Here is a 23375-nt window from a genome sequence, read left to right as displayed (position 1 = left end):
GGAAAAAATCAAACGCAGAGATATAGAATAGGCAGCATTTGGCTCATCAATAGTAACTACGAGAAAAATCTAGATATCCTAGCGGACCACCACTTATGTACGAAACAACAGTGTGCTGCAGCTGCCAAAAAACCCCAAACATTTAAAAGCTGCATCAGCAGGACAGCATCAAGGTCACAAGATGTGATAATATAGTTTTACACTGCACTAGTGAGGCTACACTTGGATTATTGTGCCCTGCTCTGGTCACAATACAAAAAAAGATGCTGAAACCCTCGAAAGACTGCACAGGAAAGCAACAGATGTCTGGAAACTAGACCGTATGATGGACTATTAAGAGAACTAGCAATAATGGTTTCCTTAGTGGTACAGGTCACTCTGCACACCGGTAGCCAAATCCGTGATGTGTGACCAGCTGTGTGACAGGCAGGTGGGTGCACATGTCCCAGTGAGATTTTGCTTCTGCGCATGCACATATGCACATGCATCAGCATTGGTTGCAGGGAAAGTTGAAACCCCTGCTTGGAAACTAGGTATGTCTATCCCAGTGATAGGCAACCTATGGCACAGGTACCACAGGTGGCACGCAGAGCCATATCTGCTGGCACGCGAACCATTGCCCTAGCTCAACTCCAATGTTCATGTGTGTGTCAGCCAGCTGGTTTTTGGCTTGCACAGAGGCTTTAGGAGGGCATTTTTGGCTTCCAGAGAGCCTCTGGATAGGATGGGGGAGTTTTACCCTCCTTTGGCTCCAGGGAAGCCTTTGGAGCCTGGGAAGGACAAAACACGAGCCTACTGGGCCCACCAGAAGTTGGGAAACAGGACGTTTTTGGCCTTCGGGGGGCATGGAAAACTGTTTCCGCCCTTCCCAGGCATTGAATTATGGGTATGGGCACTCATGCATGTACGACAGTGCGCACACACGCTCTTTCGGCACCGGAGGAAAAAAGGTTCGCCATCACTGGTCTAGCCTAACAGAGAAGGACTAAGGGTGACATGATAGCAGTCTCCAATATTTAAAGGGATATCAGAGAGATGAGGGGGTTGATTTATTTTCAAAAGGACCCGAGGACAGGACAAGAAGAAACCAGTGGAAGCTCATTAAAGAGAGATCCTACCAGGATTAAGAATTTTCCTGATAGTAAGCAAAATTAATCAATGGAACAGCTTGCTTTCTGAAATTGAGGGTCTCCATTGCTGGAGATTTTCAAGAAAAGATTAGACAATCATTTGGGATAGTATAAGTATTCCTGTCTTGTTAAGGGAGTAAAATTAGAAGACCGCCAAGATTCCTTCCAGCCCTATTAATTCTATGGTTTCCTTTAAACAGTTATAATCTGGTAGTAATACCACTTGACAAATTCAGTACACCATCACACGGGACTAATTTAAAACCTCTAATTGTAGAACTTTAAAACTATATTAAACGTATCATGCTTATATGTCATAAAATAATTTAAGCGGATGATTTTAATGAGATTATATAATTTGCATAGCACTAGGGTTTCCAGTGTGGCGCTTAGGCTGTCAGTGTGCCCAGACATTTCCCGTAGTGTCTCAGACTTACAAATTTATTCCAATAAGGTCTTTTAGCACTGTAAGATTTCTTAGGTTATGAAATCCTAGCTGTCCACAAATAAATGCTATTTTTGGAAATGTGCACATTTAGTCAAAGATAGAAAATTAAACACATTTAAACATGGAGCATCATATAGAAAGCAGGAGTTGGGTCAAATGGATAGCAAGCTTTTGAATTGATAAATGTATTGGCAAATTGATTAAGTTAACCCATGAGAGTTGTTCTGTAAAATAGTAATACTCCCAAGCAATTACTTTGTGAAAATGCCATTCAATGCACCTCAAAACTTTGGGGAATATCTGATGTTGAGTATTCAATATACCATATTTTTCAGAGTATGAGACACCCCTTAGTTTTGGGGAAGGAAAATGGGAGGAGGGGATCTGCCTACCAGGTATTTATCTGGCTAGTATCCTTTGTTTGGTCAGCATCAGCACATTATTTTATCCCCTTGGTTAGGGCTTAAAAACAATCTTATTCTGACAGAGTAACAATGAAAGAGCTTGGAGGCTGGTAAGAGCTGGGAACATAGGTAGCACTTGGTTAGGACTGGAAGAAACTTATTCAGAATAAGTAGAGCAATGAAAAAAAACCCTGCAAAAAATTAGGGCTGGAAAAATATTCTTTGCAGAGAGTAACAATGAAAGAGCCTGCAAGGTAAGAGCTGGGAGGATCGTTAGCACCTAATTAGGGCTGAAAAAAAAGCTTCGAAAAAAGCTACATTCAGAATATAAGATGGGATCCAAAAGCTACATTCAGAATATAAGATCCATTCCAAATTTCCTATTTTGGTGATATGATTTAAATATTCTCAAACATTTTTAAACTATCAACAGTGAGTTCAAAATACAGACATGATTATACTACTGTATAGTAAACACCCATTCTCAGTCTTTTAAACTGCAGTCAGTAACAAAACATGTTCCTTGGGAAATAAACATTTTTATATATATTAGTTGGAAGTTATAGTAGCAGCATTTAGGTGCTGTCATAAAATTCCAAATGACATGAATGAAATAAACATTTTATATGCAGATAAGGAATGAATCCAGTACTTTCTTATATTTCATACTGTTGTGTATATACAATAGTAAATTTTGATGTTTTTCTCCAAGTACAAAGAAAAAGCCTTCCATTTATTGTTAAAGCAAAACAGAGAGGTACACCAGTTTTAAACAATTCAGATAGCAACTCAAGCACCTGAGTAAGTTTTATAAGAAAGTTTTATGAGTATATCCATATTTATATATGAATCTAAACACTTTCTTACAAAATGTTCTACTAGAAATATACATAGATGGGCGTAAGTATACAATGGCAAAAGCTTCAAGCTCCATTTAATAAAGTAATTTTTGATTAAAAAATAGAAGGCAAAATGTACCTAAACTTACATTAGGAAAAGCTTTTACAGTAGACTACTAGGACAGTCACAAAGATAAGAAAATACTGATATCAAAGGTACAAACACAGTATTAATAGACAAAATATACAAGGGAATCTTATACATAAATAAAATGCATTTGCATCTCCATGTGACTCCAGTGGCTGCCACAATCATCAATTGGTGCTTATTTTGCCATCTGTAGGATTCCTTAAGTTGTAAGTAATCAGTTTTCTTAGCAGTCTGGTCTTCATTTCTAACTGGCTTCTTTCTGAGATTCCTCATTGCATAATTTCAAAATAATGCAAGATGGCCATTATATGTTGAGGCATGAAAACATAGCCAGTGTAAAGTGCCATTCCAATAATAGAAACCAACATGGAATCTGAATGAAAGTAAAGGAAAAAATAAAAGACTACAAAAATGGATTGCCAACATCTCAAATGATATAGTAAAAATGTTTAACATGCACTCTTATTTGTATTTACTATACTCCTATGATGTTAAATGGTTTTTAGTACATAGACAGTACAACTGTCATAAAAAAATCTTTGATTAGTCTGAATCAACAAATAACTGTTCAACCTCATTGCAAATCTTCAAGATAAGAGCTTTTGCAATTTGACAGAAAGAAAAAGTGAATAATAATCAGAAATTTGTAAGTGTAAAAACCAGCTCTCAGAAGCAAATGCAGCACATTTATTATTGCTTAAATACAGGCTCAGCGTAATTTCTGCACTAATAGCAATCTAGCAATAGAATGATAGGAATATATGGATGCCGAGATTGCAGACACTGATGCGGATTAATAGAGTGTGTTTAAACAATGGTAGCAATTAGGACATACTATATCAAATTTCAGAAGAGAGGCAATTCAACCACTTCTCCTATTTTTCTCTTTCAGGAAGTTTTATGTAAGAAGGGGAGAAAGCAAGAGAATCTTTTTTTCTATGAAATACTTGAAACATTTTGACAGAGTCCCTGAAAAGGGATTGGATATTGCTTCTTAACAAGACAAACCAAGCTGAACAATTGTCAGTTCTGACCAACAAAAGTAATTCTAAAGACTAGGAGGTGGGATCCAATTCCAATTTTCTATCAATAGGACAGTTTTCCTTAACCTAATTGGAAAGGATCCACACCTCCTCTCCCTCAATATCTGTTGTCAAAGCTTAGAGAAAAAATGCTGAAGCTGTAAATATATTTCTGTTTACGCAGTGGTCAGCACATTTGTAACAAAAGACACAATGTCAGTATCAGTTACAAAACAGTACAAACAGTATTCTATGAGAAACTGAGCTAGCAGTATTATATAAAAATACAATTAGCAAATAGCACGCTGTTATCCAGATTTGAGGGAATTATGATTAGCAAGGCATATACTGTATGTCACAAGATACATGTCAAACAAGACTATCTTGCAGTATCAACAGTAACTTAGATGGAAACAAAACAGCATTGTTCAAGCCCAATCCACTCAACTAAATTTGGATTTAGTTTCTCTGCAAGATTTGCTCACTTTCTCCATGGGAGATCATAGAAAATAAGAGAAAAGATCATTTGCAAGAACGAAGAATTCCATACAGGGGTCCTGAATGAAGAAATTACTTATTTAGCAACAAAGATATTTAAATATTAGCAGGTGGCAAGTACCACTTTAAAGAGGCATGTTAACTCCAAAGCTAAGAACATGGAGGAGTTAAAATGCAAAACTTTTTTTTATAAAAAATGAGTATGATTTTTTTCACCACATATAATCATGTACAGTATATTGATGTAAATCATTATTAGCATACTAATTTAGAAACAAATATTTGATCTGCATTAAAATATATACATTTAAAGGATAGGGAACAAAGAACTTTTATGAATCACATCTACTACCGTGTTTCCCCGAAAGTAAGACAGTGTCTTACTTTCTTTTTATCCCCAAAAGCCCCACTATGTCTTACTTTCGGGGTATGTCTTATATTGGAAAAAAATTGTCGAATTTTTTGTTTTAACCATAAAATTAACATTTATTAACAACCTGAACAGACGGAGGCGGCAGACGCGGTGACGTATGGAGGGGGGGCGGCGCGGAAGTGGGCAGGAGGCGGCGCTCATTTGGATCAGACGGAGGCGGTAGACGCGGTGACGTATGGAGGGGGGGCAGCGCGGAAGTGGGCAGGAGGCGGCGCTCATTAAGATCAGAGGGAGGTGGCAGACGCAGCGACGTATGGAGAGGGGGACGGCACAGGCATGGGCAGGAGGCGGCGCGCAGCTAGATGAGAGGGAGGCGGCAATACCCCCGTGTTTCCCCGAAAGTAAGACATATGTCTTACTTTTGGGGTACGGCTTATATTAGCCGACCCCCCTGAAACCCCCGATACGTCTTACAATCGGGGGTGTCTTACTATCGGGGAAACAGGGTATGATTTACTAAAAAGCACAATTTATTAAATAACCCACTTTTCCTACAGCAGCTGAAAGTGGCGTATATATCACTTCCTCTTACAATGTTTCCACCACCCTGAAAAATACTGTGAAGTCTGCATCCTTAAGACTTATGACAATTGATCCCAAAATTTCTGTTCTAATTGGCAAGTTGTGCTCCATTTTACAATTTTTTTGCCTCAGATGTTAAGTGAATCATTGCACTTGATAAGTTAGTAACCCAGTTGTTAAGAACCTGTCTTCCCCACTGAAGGTGTCAGAAAGTTGCAAAAGATGATCACATAACCCTGGGACATTACAATCATCATAAACATGAACCAATTGCCAAATGTCCGAATTTTGATCATGTGATCATTGGGCTGCTGCAATGGTCATGAGAAAAATGGTCATGTCATTTTTTTCAGTGCCATTGTAACACTGTCACTAATTCGGTTGTAAGTCATGCACTAGCTGTAGACGGTGTGACTGATCAAAATCACTAAATGGACTTCCACACCTAAAGAACTGCATGAATTGAATTCTTCCCAGTCCTATTAAACTGTTAACCATTATATCAACGGGCTCTTACTGTAGAGTTTATAGAAAGGCTTTGGTTACATTGAAGTGTATATTGTCTAACTTCTGCCCTTAAAGATTTTGGTCAATAACAACAACAACAACAACAACAACAACAATATATTAGATTTGCATGCCGTCCCTCTCCGGAGACTCGGAGCGGCTCACAACAATATACAAATCCAATATTTAAAAAGAAACAAAACATTTAAAAAACCCATCATTAAGAACCATTCAATACAATCATACCATTCATAAAACTATATGTGCGCAGGGTATCTCAGTTACCCATGCCTAGCGACAAAGGTGGGTTTTAAGTAACTTGCGAAAGGCAAGGAGGGTGGGGGCTGTTCTAATCTCTGGGGGGAGATGATTCCAGAGGGCCAGAGCCGCCACACAGAAGGCTCTTCCCCTGGGGCCCGCCAAACGACATTGCTTAGTCGACAGGATCCAGAGAAGGCCAACTCTGTGGGACCTTATCGGTCGCTGGGTCAAATAATTAAAATGTTATTTTTAACATAATCAATTGTTCTGAAGCATCTGCTAACAATTAGGCAGTAAAAGAAAACTAGATTAAGGAGTCTTCTGAGGGCTGGCAAGAAAATCAAGGAATTCTGGAAGATGTAACAGATGCCATAAATTGCTTCTTCATGACAAAGGAATGCACTAGTATCAGAAATCTGTAGCATGTTTTTAGACCCTAAAAAGAATAGGTTGAAATTGCCACCAAGCCATGTAATTCTAAGTTTGGAATAAGGTTTATTTTTAAATGAATCTTAATTGAATAGCTTTTACTGATATCAGAAATGGATATATCTAGCTGCACAACAATCCTGTGGGTAGTATAGACAGAAAATTACCAATTTATAGTTACCCAATGAGAATATCTCATTTAACCCGAGTCCTTTGGGATTGGGCGGCATAGAAATCAAATAAATAAATAAAATATCCTCCATAGTTAAGAAAAGTGGGAAAATATGACTTCAGAGTTTCCACTTTGTGCCTCCCTTTTAATGGCCAACTGCTAAGTGCCTAAATTGAGGAAATTGAACAGTGCAAATCCAGACATTGGCCTCAGAGATAAAATACTAGGCACTAACAGCCAAAAGCTTTTCAAGATGGAGTAGGAAAATAAAAATGATAGGTTAAAACGTTTGAAAGCACATTTAAGCTCAGCCACAGCCTTCTTCCTAAGAAGGCACAGGATTAAGATGAGCAGCAATGAAATAATATTTATTTTATTTATTTTGTCCAATACACAATGAGGGTTTTAGTGGGTATACTGTATATCTATATACACATAGTAAAATACACGAAGGTTATAGAGGAGATACTCATAGTAAAATATATCTAAGAAATAATAGAAAAGAAGATATAGTAATAGAACATATCAATGAAAGAATAGAAGAAGAGATATAGGAATAGAAGAAAGGTAGAGGAGATATAGGAGATTAATTTCATTTTCTGAGCTTCCCTTCCACCAAACCACAGTTCTATTGCACAGTTCTATTTCTATTTCTCGTACCCAGTTTGAGCAACGCTTCCTCAGTTGCGTTGTTCTTAAAAGTACGTAGTACTTTTAACTAAAAGCCTCCGAGGTCAAAGTACAAGGCGACTATTTCGGTAGCAGCGACGCCTTAAAACGAATGAATAAAAGGCTGGAAATAAGAGGAAGAACTGAGACGCGCAGGTAGTTTTCTGCCTTCTAGGGAGAACTTGCACTCCGCAGCCGGCGAAAACCTCTCCAAATCAATGGCGCACAATACATACAGAGCACCTTTCTCGCCTCCGGCGGCCGGCCTAAGGGTTGCCCAGTTAAAGCAAGTTGCCAAGGCCGCCCACTGCCGCTCATTCCCATCCGCCCGCCCGATTCCAAACCGGCCATGGCAATCCGCGTTCGGCTTAACGGGAACTTTCCCGACGGAGCCAAGGAATCTCTCGGCCTGGGTCGACAAATAAACAGAGCGCGTAAAAGGATACTGAACACCGTCCGCTCCCAGGGCTCCAGCATGTAAAGCGCCGTCACCAGCAGATACTGGTAGTAAAGCCAAGACATTCGCTTCCAGGCCGAGCCGAACGCCATTTCCCCGGCAGCGTAAGAGCGCGCTAGTGAGACGAACCGCCGAGCTGAGGCCGAGAAAGGAGGCTGCTTTGTGACGCCCAGTTTTGTTCGCGGATTGGCTGAGCCACTTCCCGACGGTCCGGTCTTGTTCTTCGCCCGGCCGAGCCACGCCTAGAGGTGAGAATCCATGCGCCGAGTTTCGCAATAGAGGGAGGAAAACGACGCAATTTCTCCGCCGGCCGGGGAAAGCGGGATCCCGCTTGCTGCTTTTGGGGCGGCGCAGGAAGCGCTTGCTTGAGAATTGGGGAGTCCAGTTCGTAGTACTGTTGGGGTGCTTTTCTCCTCAAAGAAAAGAAATCCCCCTTGTTTCCCTATCACAAGACGGACTACGTAGTTTTATTAAAACTACTTTTTAATTTGCCTTTCAACATAAACGTGTTTTTCCTCCCCTTTTGTGCTCACCCACAACTCTGTGGGGCAGGTGAACCTAAGAACTCTCCAGAGCCAGCTTCCTGTCAGTTTCCTGACTATTTTACTACAATATCTACTACTACATATCTAATACTACTAATATCTAATACTATTTAATAATATCTATTACTACAATTAATATTGCTTCCTTGTTGCTTATTTGACCCCTATGACAACCATTAAGTGTTGTACCTCATGATTCTGGACAAATGTATCATTAGATGGGATAGAATAGAATTCCTTATTGGCCAAGTGTGATTGGACACACAAGGAATTTGTCTTGGTGCATATGCTCTCAGTGTACATAACAGAAAAAGGTACATTTATCAAGAAACATGGTACAACACTTAATGATTGTCATAGGGGTCAAATAAGCAATGAAGAAATAATACTAATAAAAATCGTAAGGATACAAGCACAAGTCATACAGTCCTAAATGGGAGGAAAAGAGTGATAGGAATGATGAGAAAAAACTAGTAGAAATAGAAGTGCAGACTTAGTAAAAAGTTTGACAGTGTTGAGGGAATTATTTGTTTAGTAGAGTGATGGGTCTTTTATGTACACTGAGAGCATATACACCAAGACAAATTCCTTGTATCTCCAATTATTGGCCAATCAAAAATTCTGTTCTATTTTACCACTTTCTGAACTGGGAGTAGTTTATTTAAAGCTAAATAAACTTAAAGGTCGCTTCCTGTTTGACAAACAAGCATTGTTTCCTCTTGTTTATTTGGAGTTCATTTAAGTATGACAATATGTAAGGTGCCTGACACTGAGGTTCTCTCCAGAGCAGGACTGCCATCAATTTCCCCACCCTGCTGATGAAAACCCAGACTCGCTGGGTAGACCATCTTGCTGGGATGCCAGACCATCACATCACTAAACAGCTCCTCTATGGTGAGCTGTCTAAAGGAAAGTGATCGCATGAGGGACAAAGGAAGCGATAGACATGTTGAATATCGACACCAACTCCTGGGAAACCCTGGCATAAGATCAACCAACATGGCGCATGATGATCCACCAAGGCTACCAGACATCTGAGACCAGAAGAACATTCATAGCAGAAAAGAAGCGAGCACTCTGCAAAGCCAGAGCTTCAAATGCTGTGACAATGGTGTCCACATGTCTACCCAACATGTGGCAGAACATGTCATGCCGGTACAGGCCTTACCAGCCACCTGCGGACACATCATGTACAGCCCACAAGCCATTAGATGTCAAGGTCCTCCTCAAACATGATAGACAGACATGAAAGCCAGCTGGATGGCTTTGGACTAGTTTTCCTCCATTCAACTCATCTCTCAGGGTTGTGGGGAGAACGTATTAAGTATGTTCCTGACTTGAGTTATTTTTAAAAAAATAATAAAGGGATTAAGAAACACTAGTGGAAAATTAGGTGGGGCGAATCTGAAAGCCCAGGGCAACAATAGAGCTTTATTCATTATGAATTCTTCATTTTGTAGCAGACATTTGCCTACGTTTTCAAAACATGTTTTTAAGCTGTATTTTTAATCAAAACATTATGTAAAATGGGGGAAATCTTCAACTTAAGGGTACACCCTATTGAGATGACATCAAGAATAAAAGGTTTACTACAATTGCTGCAGTGCAAAGTAGGAATCAGATTACTCCCAAGTTACATTCATTTTTCTCAAATCCTCACTATTTAATAACCATCCTTCAATTAATCATTTTCTTTTTCACATTTTCTTTATTTACTTTATTGAAAGGGTCAAGAGTCCCAGAGCATATATAGAGTGCAATCAAGCTCAAATTTTGATGCTCTAACTTTTGATGCTCTGTTAAGTTGTAACTAGATGTGCCAACTGCAAAGATAAGAACTCCAGGTTGACTGCCAAAGTCAGGCTAACGAAGTAATCTTTTTTGTAATCTTGCTTGCAGTACGTGAATGCTATATGTGTTTTCTCAGCAAATTAATGCTTTCCCACATTAATGTATTTCTTTTAAGGGCTTTTCTGAAGCACTGAGAAAAGAATCACGGTTTTTGCCTGAATAATTGTTTCCAACACTATGACAATCTATGCAAATAATATACAGTATGTGGAGTGTGGACTATAAAAAGAGAAATTTTTAATTTGCTCATGAGTGCCTGGTTTCATTTCTCTACCTGCTGTTCAAGAGTGGGAGATTAAACTGTTGCCAAAGTTTTGCTTTCTGTTCAGAATTTCATTGGATTTATCAGATTCTGAGCTGCATTCGGTGAAAAACCTTACAATATAATTCAAAAGAAAATAGTAGGAAGATAATGGAGGGAAAGGGGAAAATATAGGGCAAAGAAAAAAAAAGAAAAATGCATTGATATGACTCCATTTGGTGCAGTAGAATAAGATAATAGCATCCAACCTCATTTTTTAACTTTTATATAATATTAACTAGCCATTTCTATAACAAGCCTAATCGATAAAACCAAAAATCAAAGTTTCATTTTTACATACCTCATCACAAAATCCAGAAGCGGTTTCCAAGTAGAAACAGAAATAATTGTATTTTTTTTCTTTGATCAAAGCAATCAGTTTGGCCATCTCTGCTAACTCCTATCAACTTTTGCAACCATTCATCCATTATAGGAATCAAGGTGTCCTTCCATTTTTGTGCATAATCTGGCTGCTTGTTAACATATATAATATCAACGTTCTAAAAACTGTCCATGTCTTTCCACTAAAACCAGAAGAAAAGTTTCTGGTTTTATCTTTATGTTCACTTTGAGAATTTTCTATATTAAGATGTGAATCCTACTCCGATATTTCTTTTCTTTATCAGATATCCACCATAAGTGATAAAAGGTTCCTTCTTTACATTTTCATTTCCAACATTCATTTGAAATACCTTTATTTCAAGAACTAATGTGAATGAACAAAAAAAGGCAGGAAATAAGGAAAGAACATGCTAGAAGTGCAAAAAATAATATATATTTGGCTAGCTGATGAGGCCAGAACAAGGCCGAAATAGATCTATCCTAGTCTCCCTTAATTTTCAAATTCAGCAAAAACATGTGACATATATATATATATCATTTCTCTTTTTGTCTCTTCCTATTGATTAACATTGCCTTCATTTTGGAGGGTTTTCCTGAATTCTGTACTTTTATCCTTCTTTGAATATAGTATGCTACTGGCTGGGCCCCAAGCCATACTTTTATTGACTTGAATTATGTACTATTTTTTAATCTTTTTAACTGATAGGTTTGTAAAATTATGCCATTTGTTATCATGGTAGCCTAATTACTTATGCCTAATCAAAGAACTTAGTGTGTAGAGAATTTTCCAGAAGATATTATATTAATGACTATGTATGTGTAATTAGTAGTAGTGTTATGTAATGGAGAAAATTATTGGCTGTTGACTCATCTTTCCATCTCCTTTAATAATAGGTCAACCTTAATACAGACAGCACATAATTCAGGAATTATATGAAGTAATCGGCAGGAAAATGTACACTGTATTATTCATAAGTAAAGAAATTAATCTTGGACTATTAAACATTGAAAATACAGCATTTTTTATAAATCAGCCATTAAATAAAGTATGAATATTGACTGATATCTCTTTAACTCAGAATTGTTTTGATTCTACTTAACAGAATAAAAATGTTCAAACTTCTGTACATAAATTAAAAGTTCTCTTGTTTGATCTTTACAGAGAATACAGATAGCATAATCTCCATTTCAGATTAGTTAAGCAGTATTTTTAAAAATACAAAGGTTTTCTTAGATTAAATCATCTTTCACATTGAAATTTTAATATAATCTTGAAGGATGTAAAATACTTAGCAATGGCTTGCCAATACATTGAAAAAATGAAAGACTTCATCCTTATCTAATGCAGCCACTTCTGTTGAACATTCGGTACATTTTACTGGGTGATATATCTCTTCTTCCTGGCTTTCTGAGCCAGTTATTGATTCATTACTCTGCTTAACTTTTTTGTGTCCTCTCTTTGTATTCTTTTTCAGTGGGTATTTGTATTTCAAAATTTCTTCTTTGACAACTGTACAGTTCATCACAAACATTGCTCTATATTGAGTTCTGTATAATTCATGCCTAAAAAAAGAACAGCAGGGGAGAAGGAAAAACATGGTGACCTTGACTGATTAAATATTTCAAAATTGATAATCCTTTAAATATTGAATGAAACCTGAGGCACTCCGTACTCCAGTTATTAACCCACACATGGGAACACCTCACTTAACAATCCTCATGACTTCCCACTGTAGCCTGCAGGCTCTGCTATAGCTATAACTCAAGAACTATCTGTATATAGTTCATATTATTCTGAACTTCAAAAATAATGAGTCTCCCTTCTCTACATTGAATGTGTTGTTTGTTTTTAATTTATAACTTTAAGGCAGGGAGAGAGTTGCTATATCGATCTCAGATAATAACTATTACTCAATCTATTGTAAACAGCATCGGTGAACTGGCAGAAGTATATTCACCAGTGAAACTGATTTCCTCCTCCTAGTGTGCTGTACAAGGTGGGAGAATACATCACAACAGAATACATCACAACAGACTCGGGGAAGGCTGTATATGAATACTAGAAACTTTCATCACACAACAGATATCAAGTCTAAATAGGTTTGCCAATGTACTGGTATAAGATATACTGGTTGCCAATGTACTGGCATAAGAAATTATTCCTTTCCATTGTTCATATTTCCACTCCTGACAAACTAATGATGAAAAACTATGTACAGGTAGTCCTTGACTTAGGACCATTCATTTACATGACTTTTCAAAGTTACAAAGACACTGGAAAAAGTGAAAAAGCATCCCCTTGGTCATGTGATATAAATCTGACCAATTGGTGAGTATTTATGACAGCTGCACTGTCCCGAGATCATGTGATCATCATTTGTAACTTTCACAGTTGACTTTCAACTAGCCCTGTCAATGGGAGAAGCCAGATTTGCAGCTGATGGCGGATCTCATTCGAGAGGAGGCACCCGAGTCAGGTAGTGAGGAGGCTGGCGAGGACTCGGTGCCAGAGGCAGACGTTTAGCCAAGGCACTCGGAACCTCCAGCACTGAGGAAGAAAAGGCAGGGCTGCCAAGAGGCAGGAGTGGTTACTCCAGAGGAGGTCTCCTCTGGAGACTTGGGGCTAATTGGCTACTCCTCTAGTCTACGTAAGGACAGCAAGAGGCAGCTGAAATGCTGCAGGAAATGTTTTAGAATCATGTATCTGTGATCACCTTGTGAAAATCTCTGCTGTTTCTCTGCTTCAGCTTGCTTGTGGAGGAAGAATTCTAGACATTTTGCCAAGCTTTTGAAACTTAGATATCAAGAACTAATTGCATTGCTATGATTTAAAAATTTGCTGAGCTTATGCCAACTGCTAATGATTAATTAGCAGCTGAGGGTTTTTTTGTAAGAAAAGATTGCTTTTAGATTTGTATGTGGGTGTCTCCACTGCTAAGCAAGTTATTACGGTAGTAGTAGTTCATTGATTAAATTAAGTTGTGCAAACTGTGCTTGTCATGTTCTTAACTGGGGCAGAACATGCAGTGATTCGCTTAACTGTAGCAGAAAAAGGTTGTAAAATGGGACACAACTCACTTAACTGTCTTGCTTAGCAACAGAAATTTGGGGATCAATTCTGGTTGCAAGCCGAGGATTCTCTATACAAAGTCCTTATTCATTTATTTTTTGAAGACACGTAAGGTAAACATCTTGGAAACTAAATTGAAAATTAAACTATTAATTTTAGCACATAAATGAATACTTGCTTATATTGTGCGGTTCAAATTATTACCTTTGACAATCAAGGCACAGTGTTGTCATACAAGCAGGACAGTTCAAAATAGCATCACTGTTGGGAATGGCAGGAAGTTTTTCATTTTGTTGTGATTGAACATTTCTTATATTGTGATAACTACAGCAAGAGAGCACAAAAGTAAAGAACATCACAATCTTTATTGAAATGATGCATACCAAAAACCTAGAAATGGCGGGTGATTAATGTTCTTCGTCTTAACTACATAAATATCACACCCAAAATGAAATGGCTTCACCCTCCACCATCCCACTTTTGATACAGGTTTTACACAAATTCTTATTTCTCTCCAGATTTCTCTATCCATATTATTCACATTTAATTTAATTCAAGCAGGAGCAAATTGACCTTAGAAACCAAACAGGACAATCTCACATCACTCCAGCAATACAAACAGATGTTACCCTGAAGAAGGCGTTTAATGTCAACAGACTAGTTCTGGCAGAACTAGAGATCTCTTATATAATTATTGGACAGGCAAGGGAGAAATAGGTATTTACACAATTACCCACTTCCCCACACCAAAACAGTTCTTATTTAATTGCATGTAGATGAGTCAGATTTAAGTTCAAGATTATCTGATTGTTTACATTCTCATTGCCAGCAACTTCAATCAATCAGCTGAGTGTCAGGAGGCAGATAATCAGTGGCTTGTGCTAATCAGGCTCTGCTGTTTGCTGCAAGGAGGTAAATTTCTGGCAGACAGAGACTAAAAAGTGGGGGTGGCTGGTGGGGCTACATTCAGTGTATAAGATGCACCCAAGTCTTCACCCTCTTTTTTGGGGGGGGGGTAAAAAGGTGCGTCTTATACTCCAAAAATACAGTAATATCCACCTTGGGGATTCAAAAAGGAAGGTGGTGTTAAGGCAATGAGTTGATCTGTGGACCACATAAATTGGTGAAAATGCAATTTACTTACTTACTTACTTACTTACTTACTTACTTACTTACTTACTTACTTACTTACTTACTTTATTGATTTGATTTGATTTGATTTGATTTGATATGTATGCTGCCCTCCTCCGAAAACTCGGGGCAGCTCACAGAAGAGTTATATATCAATTTATATCCCACCATATTTAGCAAGGTTTAGATGGTGTCTAAATTTAAAGGCATAAACTAGTTGAGTGCAGAACGTTAAATCTCTATACAGCAGGATTTCTGACTGCCTCAAAATGGGTGGACAGTGCGGTCAGGCAGTAAGGAAAGCAAGTAAAATGCTTGGCTGCATACCTAGAGGTATAACAAGCAGGAAGAGGGAGATTGTGATCCCGCTGTATAGAGCACTGGTGAGAACACATTTGGAATACTGTGTTCAGTTCTGGAGACCTCACCTACAAAAAGATATTGATAAAATTGAACGGGTCCAAAGACGGGCTACAAAAATGGTGGAAGGTCTTAACCAAAAGACTTATCAAGAAAGACTTAATGAACTCAATCTGTATAGTCTGGAGGACAGAAGGGAAAGGGGGAACATGATCGAAACATTTAAATATGTTAAATGATTAAATAAGGTGCAGGAGGGAAGTGTTTTTAATAGGAAAGTGAACTCAAAAACAAGGGGGCACAATCTGAGGTTAGTTGGGGGAAAGATCAGAAACAACATGAGAAAATATAATTTTACTGAAAGAGTAGTAGATGCTTGGAACAAACTTCCAGTAGACGTGGTTGGTAAATCAACAGTAGCTGAATGTAAACATGCCTGGGATAAACATACTGTATATCCATCCTAAGATAAAATACAGGAAATAGTATAGGGGCAGACTAAATGGACCATGAGGTTTCTAGAGTAAAATTCCAAAGTAAAGTTTCAACACTCTTCTTACCTCCTTCTTATTGCATCTACCCATTCTTGATCTCTATTGTCTTCTTCTGGATCATAAAATAACTCATCGTTAGTTGGAATTCGTCGTTGGTGATGTTTTCTTTTTTTTCTGATTTCTGCAGAACCTGTCACATTGGAGACAGATAATATTTGTAGTCATGACACAAAATGTATAACTCAAAAACAGAAGCCCCTGTTGAATGAACATCCCCTGGGTGGGTATCTATGAAAAATATTCCAAACAGATATATCTCCTAAATGTGATAGTTTAAATTGGGTCTTACCCAGTCTGATATCTCAATATGTGATAGTCACATATGTATATAGAGCACAACAGAATGAAAAGCCTTTTAAAAATTAGCATAGTCTAAACAAGAAGGTTAATTTGTCACTGTTTTCACGAAGTACAGAAACATATTGTAATTAAGGTCTTCAAGCCTTTGTGAAAAAATAAGAATCAAAAGCCCTTGATTGTAGGGTACTATATGGTTGGATGCTATTGCCACCTTATTCAACGTTTGAACAAAGTCATTCATCAAAGGGTCAGGTACCATCAACATTTTAATGAGATTCAGCTATACAGTATACAGTATTTCAATACCTGACTGAACAAATTTCAGTGTCAGGGTCATATCTCATTGCTTGAACCTTTTGGGATGTGGCTGGGGGAGGAACAAACTCTGTCCTGTCAAGACTAAGTGGTTATGGCTACATAGCTGGTGATTTTCCATCACCTGATTCTTAATGGAGTTGGCACTCTCTGCTCAAAGATCCATACTTTGGGAGTTCTTCTGAACTTGCAGTTCCTGCTTCTGTAAGTAGCAGCTGTGGTCTGTAGGACTTTTGCACAGATTAATTTGATATACTATTTTCTGTTAAGAGTTCTTTCTCAGGTACTAATACCTGGGCACCCCATGTATGGATTAGTACAATGCATTCTAGATAGGGCTCTCCTTGAAGACTCTACTGGGAAGCTACAATTACAAATGTAGCATCTCAAATGGCTATGATATTGGTACATCTGTGCTTTGGTTTATATTGTTAGAGAAATGTTTAAGAGTGACTTGAATTGGATTTTCAATTTGCTTGTCGTCTGGTCACTGAGTTTATATTTATGTATTTATTACATTTATATATCACCCATCTTGTAATGATTAAGATAAATTGGTAGTTGCCTTCAACATATTTTAAATCACAGCAGATAATGATAACAGCAGAACGAAATCTGAATGACTTCTAATAAACAACAATAAACAATAACTGCCAGTGCAGTTGACAGCTCCTTAAACATTCTACTGTCCTCTACAGCTCAGCCAACCACATGCTTCTATTAAACCTCATTCCTAGAATAGCCCCCTGGCAACTTTCCAGTATATCATACTCCTTTTCGCCGAGTTATAGCATGAATACTCCTGCAAGTACACTGGCCATCTCCGGATTCCACTGGATCTTCTCAGTTCTCATGCCCTATCTTCAGGACACTGCACAGTAGCTGTCTTACTCAGGGCACCTTGGCCTGACAATCCATTTCCCAATTCTTCTGCAGGGTTTACTCTGGGTATCTCCACTCCTACATCAGGTAAATCATTTCTAGGATTATCTATGGGGGAGTTACTTGCCATCCAAAGTAATTTTAGGTGGCTTACAATATGTTCATCTTCATCATCCAGAATACTGTATATTGGTTAAGATGGGAAATCATATACAGTGATCCCCCGCTCGTTGCGAGGGTTCCGTTCCAGGACCCCCCGCAACGAGCGGGTTTTTGCGAAGTAGCGCTGCAGAAGTAAAAACACCATCTGCGCATGTGCAGATGGTGTTTTAAACTTCCGCAGCGCTAGCGAGGAGCCGAAGATTGGGGGGCGGCGCAGCTCTTTTAAAACATCGCCGCCGACATGGGGGGCTCGCTAGCACCCCCCCGAACCCCCAACCCGGGTTTGGGGGGGTGCTAGCAAGCCCCCCATGTCGGCGGCGATGTTTTAAAAGAGCCGCGCCGCCCCCAATCTTCGGCTCCTCAGCGGCGAGCGAGCGAGCGAAGCCAAGCCGGCAGCAATGTCGCCGCCGCTGCAGCCAACGCGCACTACGATCTTCCGGGCCAGCCAGGCTCAGTCACGGAAGGCAGCCACTTGGCCCGGGATGCTGGGCCGAGAGGAGCCGGGCTTGATCCGCTGAGCCTGGCTGGCCCGGAAGATCGTAGCGCGCGTTGGCTGCAGCGGCGGCGACATTGCTGCCGGCTTGGCTTCGCTCGCTCGCCGCGCCGCCCCACAATCTTCGGCTCCTCAGCGGCGAGCGAGCGAAGCCAAGCCGGCAGCAATGTCGCCGCCGCTGCAGCCAACGCGCGCTACGATCTTCCGGGCCAGCCAGGCTCAGTCACAGAAGGCAGCTGCTTGGCCCGGGATGCTGGGCCGAAAGGAGCCGGGCTTGAAGATCGCAGCGCGCGTTGGCTGCGGTGGCGAGGGCTTGCGATGGAGGGTGGAGGAAGCGGCCATGGGAGGGCGAGCTGCCTCAGGGAGGAGGATCGGGCGGGACCAGGTGGGGGCTGGAATTTCTCCGCCAGGGCGAAGGGCGGGCGAGCGGGTGCTGGGGAGGGCTTCTCGCCCTCCCGCCAGCAAGAGGGGGAGCGAACGGCGTGGGCAGGCGAAGGGCGGGCGAGCGGCAGCGAGGAGTTTGCGTGGGCGGTGGGGAAACTCCTCGCTGATGCCAGCAAGAGGGGGAAGACCCAGGGAAGCCGCCCAGCAGCTGATCTCCCGGTTGCCATCTACGCATGCGTGCCCATAGAAAAAAAAGGGCACGCATGCGTAGATGGTATTTTGACTTCCGGGTTGAAAAATCGCAAATTACCCTGTTCGCAATGGTCGGGGACGCAATAACCGGGGGATCACTGTAATGTGTTTAATACATAAAATAAATTAATAATATATATTCACAGTATTAATTTACTATTGTTAAAAATAGACAAAATTAGTATCAACTTTCACAGGCTAAAAATCAATGCCATTTTCCAATGGCTTGTAAGTGTGCATTGGAGAGGAAAGGGGAAAATACACATTCGATTTTTGTGCAAATCAAATTCACAGACTAAAGATAATACTCTAATCCTTAAGGAAAGATAAACACATTAGTACCCTACTCTCTCTCTCTCTCTCTCACACACACACACACATACACACAAATCACCTGCCTTCACCGGGTTTTTTGGATAATGAGATGGGCAATATATGAATTTAATTAATAAATGGCATCCATGATGGCATCTACTGAATTGTATACTAAATTTGCATGGAAATGTATATGTGTTCATTTCATTTCAATTTTTTAAAATTAGCAAACAAATTATAACTAGCACTTCAGATTTTAAGAGCTTAATCTGTATTTGGAAGACAAAGGGATTTTACTGTTTATGTTTTTAGACAGGCTATACAATTATTTGTTATTTACCTGCTACATCATCATTTTCATCATCTGAATCGGAATCAAAATAAATGTCATCATAATACTGAGAAGTGGAGACAGTTCCAGACTGCCCAGCAACAGAAGCATCACCTAAGTCACAAAAACATACAATTATGAGATCACTCTACATATGCAAATATGTACATATCCTTTTAGTTATACACTACAATTCCGTGCAACTGTAATTGCTTTTGTTTTTATATTCTTTTCATATACGATCAACTGTACTCAGTTCAATTAGCATTCTGCTTTCACAGAAATCAACCAAATACCTACATGAGCTACAAGCAGAACATGGGTCCAAACACCCTGTCTGTCTCAGCAACTTGTACCAATTTCTAATGCATCAGGTAATGCATGATTAGCATAAATTAAAAGGTAGATGGTCTGATTCTTCATAAATTGTTCTAATTCTCCTTTAAACTCATGCAATCAGATAGCAATTCCCAGATGCTTTTTAAGCAATAGCTTGGCAAATGATGTATTAATCTTTATTCCAACATCTCTCAAAAGATACAAGATGATCAGCCTGCCAACAATGCTGTGAGTAATTATGTCGGCAGAATATGCTTGTTCAAATTGCCTAGAATACAATCCTACACAAAATGCACTCAGAAGTAAATCCCAGCATAAGACTGCACTGTCAGTTAATTATACAAAAGAGAAACTATTTGATTCAATGTCAATATCCTGGTCTCTCATTACAATGATTCTGTAATTGCACAAATTAAGCTGATTACTCAGTGAATATGAGAAACTCTATCTTCTGGACTTAAAAACCTATGTTTGGAGTGTCTTGACACAAAAATATCACACACAACAAATTATCTTTCAATCTCCAAAATATAGCTGCCTGAATGGGATTTCTGTTGTTTAAAATTTTAAACATAGCTGTATTATTAAAAATATTTGTAAAATATATTAGAAACTTTACTAACATTCTTTACATTTATTGATAGAAAATGTGAAGAGACAGAATATGAAAATATAATCTTTAGTCCCATTGCCCTGTTCACATTTTGTAATTACATAGAATGATTTATTTTTGTTGTTATTTTTGTAGCAAAACAGGACTCAGGACTACATTTCCATTATCCAGTCTCAATACTTAATAATTTAGCATCTCTTCATGCAAATAGGCAAATAGACAAAATTAGTAAAAATGAGCTGATCTCCCAAAACTAATCAGGGTCAAAAAGACCTGGAAAGCCAATTCATATTTTTAAATTTTGGAAAAATGTTTACCTGGAAGTTGTGACTTCCACTGGCCTTCCATATTTTTCATGGTGCAGCTAAGTTCAGCTTCCATTTCCTTTTGAAATTCATCATCACTAGAAGATTCACTTTCTCCTGTGAGACACTCTCGTATCAGTTTACGTTTCTGGTCCGGGGTGCCATGCAAAAGCACCTCCACTTCATCTTCAGAACTATACAGTGGTTTATATGACGAGATATTAGAGATCATTACTTCAAGACAAATATCACACAGGTAGTCCTTGTTTAACATTATTTAAAGAAAGTATTTCTAATTAGCAGCTGGCTAAAAACTAAAACAAGAAAAATAGTTTAAAAGTTCATCTCACCTCAGAGAATTATTTGAAGAACATTTAAGAAAAGCAACTAAGTAAATGTATGTCTGCCCTTTTACAACCTAATTATATTTCAATCTATCTATCACTAAAACTCTCATTGTCAGGACCTTTAATTGGGCAAAGCTGGGCATATTAGAGCAATAATTTTTAACCCAAGATACTGTATCTCAAATGGGATAACTTTCAGAAAGTGTCCAAAAGCCGAGATTTCAGGAAATATATCCTTGCTTCAATGCTACTGGATGCTCCCGTGGTGATATGATCTTCATTTTTAATGTTCCATGACAATTTCCCAGACAGTCCCATCCCTCCCCCACCCAGCATCAGCTACTTACTTGCCTGCTAGGAAGAGGTAAAAAACGGAGGGAAGGGAGAAAGGTTTCAAATGTTTCCTGCCATGCAGCAGGAAGTACAAAGTTGCTCCTGCTTTCACCGCATTACTGGTTCATTCTGTTTCCCTGTAACAGCCCTGGTTCCCAAAGGGGGGGGGGGGGGTCACGCCCCGCGGGGGGGGGGGGCAATTTCATTTTTAAGGGGGCAATTGGAACCTTGTTTAAACCTAGTTAATGGCCTTTTTAGGCTTCCTCCTCAAGAGTAGTTCACTTTTTGAATAATAAGAATTATATCTCATGGGGGAGGGGGTAGACCTCAGGATTTTAGAGGTGCTTAAGTGGGGCATGGCCAAAAAAAGGTTGGGAACCACTGCTGCACAGATAAGGAAATATTTCTGAGACAATGACCCAAAAGGAGCACAGGTTGCCTAGGCCAGTGTTTCCCAACCTTGGCAACCTGAAGATATTTGGACTTCAACTCCCAGAATTCCCCAGCCAGCAAATGCTGGCTGGGGAATTCTGGGAGTTGAAGTCCAGATATCTTCAAGTTGCCAAGGTTGGGAAACACTGGCCTAGTATGAGATAATACTCAAATACACTACAAAGTAGCATACCGCTGTGCAAACCAGGTTAGGAACAGCTTGTTGATTTCTTAGGTTAAAAATAAGCAAGAGTAATTCTCAAAAATCAAAATTTACAAAGCCGTTTAAGATATAACGCCGGAAAGAAAAACGTGAAGATCTCAACGTAGGGTGGTGGGGTTTTGTTTTTTTGTTTTTTTTTTTGCAAAATATAAAAAGCGGCAAGTTGCAATACACCGCAGTTTCATCTGATCTCAGAAATGTAACTAACGATCCCTCGTCAGTAACTAATTCAAAGGGAAGAGAAGCCTCTCCTGGTTTCCCCTTCGGCTAACAACATCGCAATCCCACTAAGACGTCAGAAAGCGCAAAGAGATCGCTTTCCCAAACCTGCTCAGCGCTGGCTCCTCGTCGCTGGGCTCCTCGACCACATAAGGGTCATCTTCTTCCCGCAGAGAACTCATGCCAGCCTCTCCGTTGTAAACAATCCCGGTCTGTTCTTTTCCCCGCAAGTAGCACAAAACGCCTTGTCGTCACTTCCTGTTCCGTTAAATCTGGGCTTGGTCCCACCAATTCCTGCTCCCGCGTAGAAATCCGGAAAACGTTTATAGTTCCGGTTTCAAACTTCATTCTCCCGTATCTACCTTTCTGAGCCCGTATCTGGTGCTCATCCGGGTTTGCAATCCAGAATCCCTGATCTTGGAAGTGTCTATGAAGATTCTCAGTCATGGAGGTCGTGGCTGGATAAAAGGCGGTTTATCAAGAGGCAATTGGACTTGCTGGAGTTTTTTTTTTTCCTTTGAAGGCCTTTCGCTTCTCATCCAGGAAGCTTCTTCAGCTCTGACTGGATGGTGGGAAATTTAAGGATTTATATTCCTTGCACTTTTTCCAAGAAAACAAGAAAGTCCATTTGCCTCTTGAAAAAGCACTTCTAGGACAATTTGATCTTGGGAAAACACCAGGAAAAGAAAAAAGCAGCCAGTTAAAAGGAAGCGAATTTTCAAAAATGCCCAATTCGCCTTAGGTTGAAAGGCAAAAAAAAGAAACTCTCCATGCTTGCAGAAGGGAAAGGCTGTCCCCTATTAAAATCTGGAGTGATCAGACTGTTTGTGACTGAACAGGGGAAATTTGCCATTTATAACAGGATTAAGTGTTTTGGATTCATAATAAGAACCCAAGAAGGAATTTTTCTTAGACGCCTGATATGGGTTTGCCTTTTAAGACTTACAATTCTGAATATGGATGCTGGTAGGTAATTTTTTTAAAAAAATTATTAGGTACAGAGTAATAAATTATTTTAATTTTAAATTATATTG

At 39.4% G+C, this 23375-nt stretch overlaps 2 protein-coding genes and 1 long non-coding RNA gene across 3 annotated transcripts; 1 reads left to right on the top strand and 2 right to left on the bottom strand.

Annotated features, from left to right (window-relative positions):
• Positions 1 to 1646: 1646 nt before the first annotated feature.
• On the bottom strand, positions 1647 to 8176 carry SPTSSA (serine palmitoyltransferase small subunit A). The gene is made up of 2 exons (XM_070755733.1): positions 7932 to 8176; positions 1647 to 3345 (listed from the first exon to the last, which is right to left on the bottom strand). The coding sequence occupies exons 1-2, from the start codon at positions 8032 to 8034 to the stop codon at positions 3242 to 3244; spliced, it is 207 nt and encodes a 68-aa protein (XP_070611834.1). The 5' UTR covers positions 8035 to 8176; the 3' UTR covers positions 1647 to 3241.
• LOC139169496 (uncharacterized) lies at positions 7631 to 12044 on the top strand. Its single transcript, XR_011559485.1, has 2 exons — positions 7631 to 8190; positions 9273 to 12044. It is a non-coding gene; the product is annotated as an uncharacterized lncRNA (long non-coding RNA).
• On the bottom strand, positions 11849 to 22721 carry EAPP (E2F associated phosphoprotein). Its single transcript, XM_070755720.1, has 6 exons — positions 22450 to 22721; positions 20800 to 20981; positions 19540 to 19644; positions 16103 to 16226; positions 14256 to 14375; positions 11849 to 12544 (listed from the first exon to the last, which is right to left on the bottom strand). The coding sequence occupies exons 1-6, from the start codon at positions 22521 to 22523 to the stop codon at positions 12271 to 12273; spliced, it is 879 nt and encodes a 292-aa protein (XP_070611821.1). The 5' UTR covers positions 22524 to 22721; the 3' UTR covers positions 11849 to 12270.
• Between the last annotated feature and the right edge of the window lie 654 nt (positions 22722 to 23375).

Source organism: Erythrolamprus reginae, chromosome 1 (genome assembly GCF_031021105.1).
Source record: "Erythrolamprus reginae isolate rEryReg1 chromosome 1, rEryReg1.hap1, whole genome shotgun sequence".
NCBI lineage: Eukaryota > Metazoa > Chordata > Lepidosauria > Squamata > Dipsadidae > Erythrolamprus > Erythrolamprus reginae.
This window is presented reverse-complemented; position numbering and strand designations above follow the sequence as displayed.

What these genes read in the sequence shown, in the direction of transcription:
- SPTSSA (XM_070755733.1), bottom strand. Translation starts at nt 8,034, where the DNA reads ATGGCGTTCGGCTCGGCCTGGAAGCGAATGTCTTGGCTTTACTACCAG. An exon ending in CTGGGAGCGGACGGTGTTCA is followed by an intron (nt 3,346 to 7,931) that starts GTATCCTTTTAC and finishes ACTTTCATTCAG; the next exon opens with ATTCCATGTTGGTTTCTATT.
- EAPP (XM_070755720.1), bottom strand. Translation starts at nt 22,523, where the DNA reads ATGAGTTCTCTGCGGGAAGAAGATGACCCTTATGTGGTCGAGGAGCCC. An exon ending in GTAGATGCAATAAGAAGGAG is followed by an intron (nt 14,376 to 16,102) that starts GTAAGAAGAGTG and finishes CTCTTGCTGTAG; the next exon opens with TTATCACAATATAAGAAATG. An exon ending in CTGTGCCTTGATTGTCAAAG is followed by an intron (nt 12,545 to 14,255) that starts GTAATAATTTGA and finishes TTCTTTTTTTAG; the next exon opens with GCATGAATTATACAGAACTC.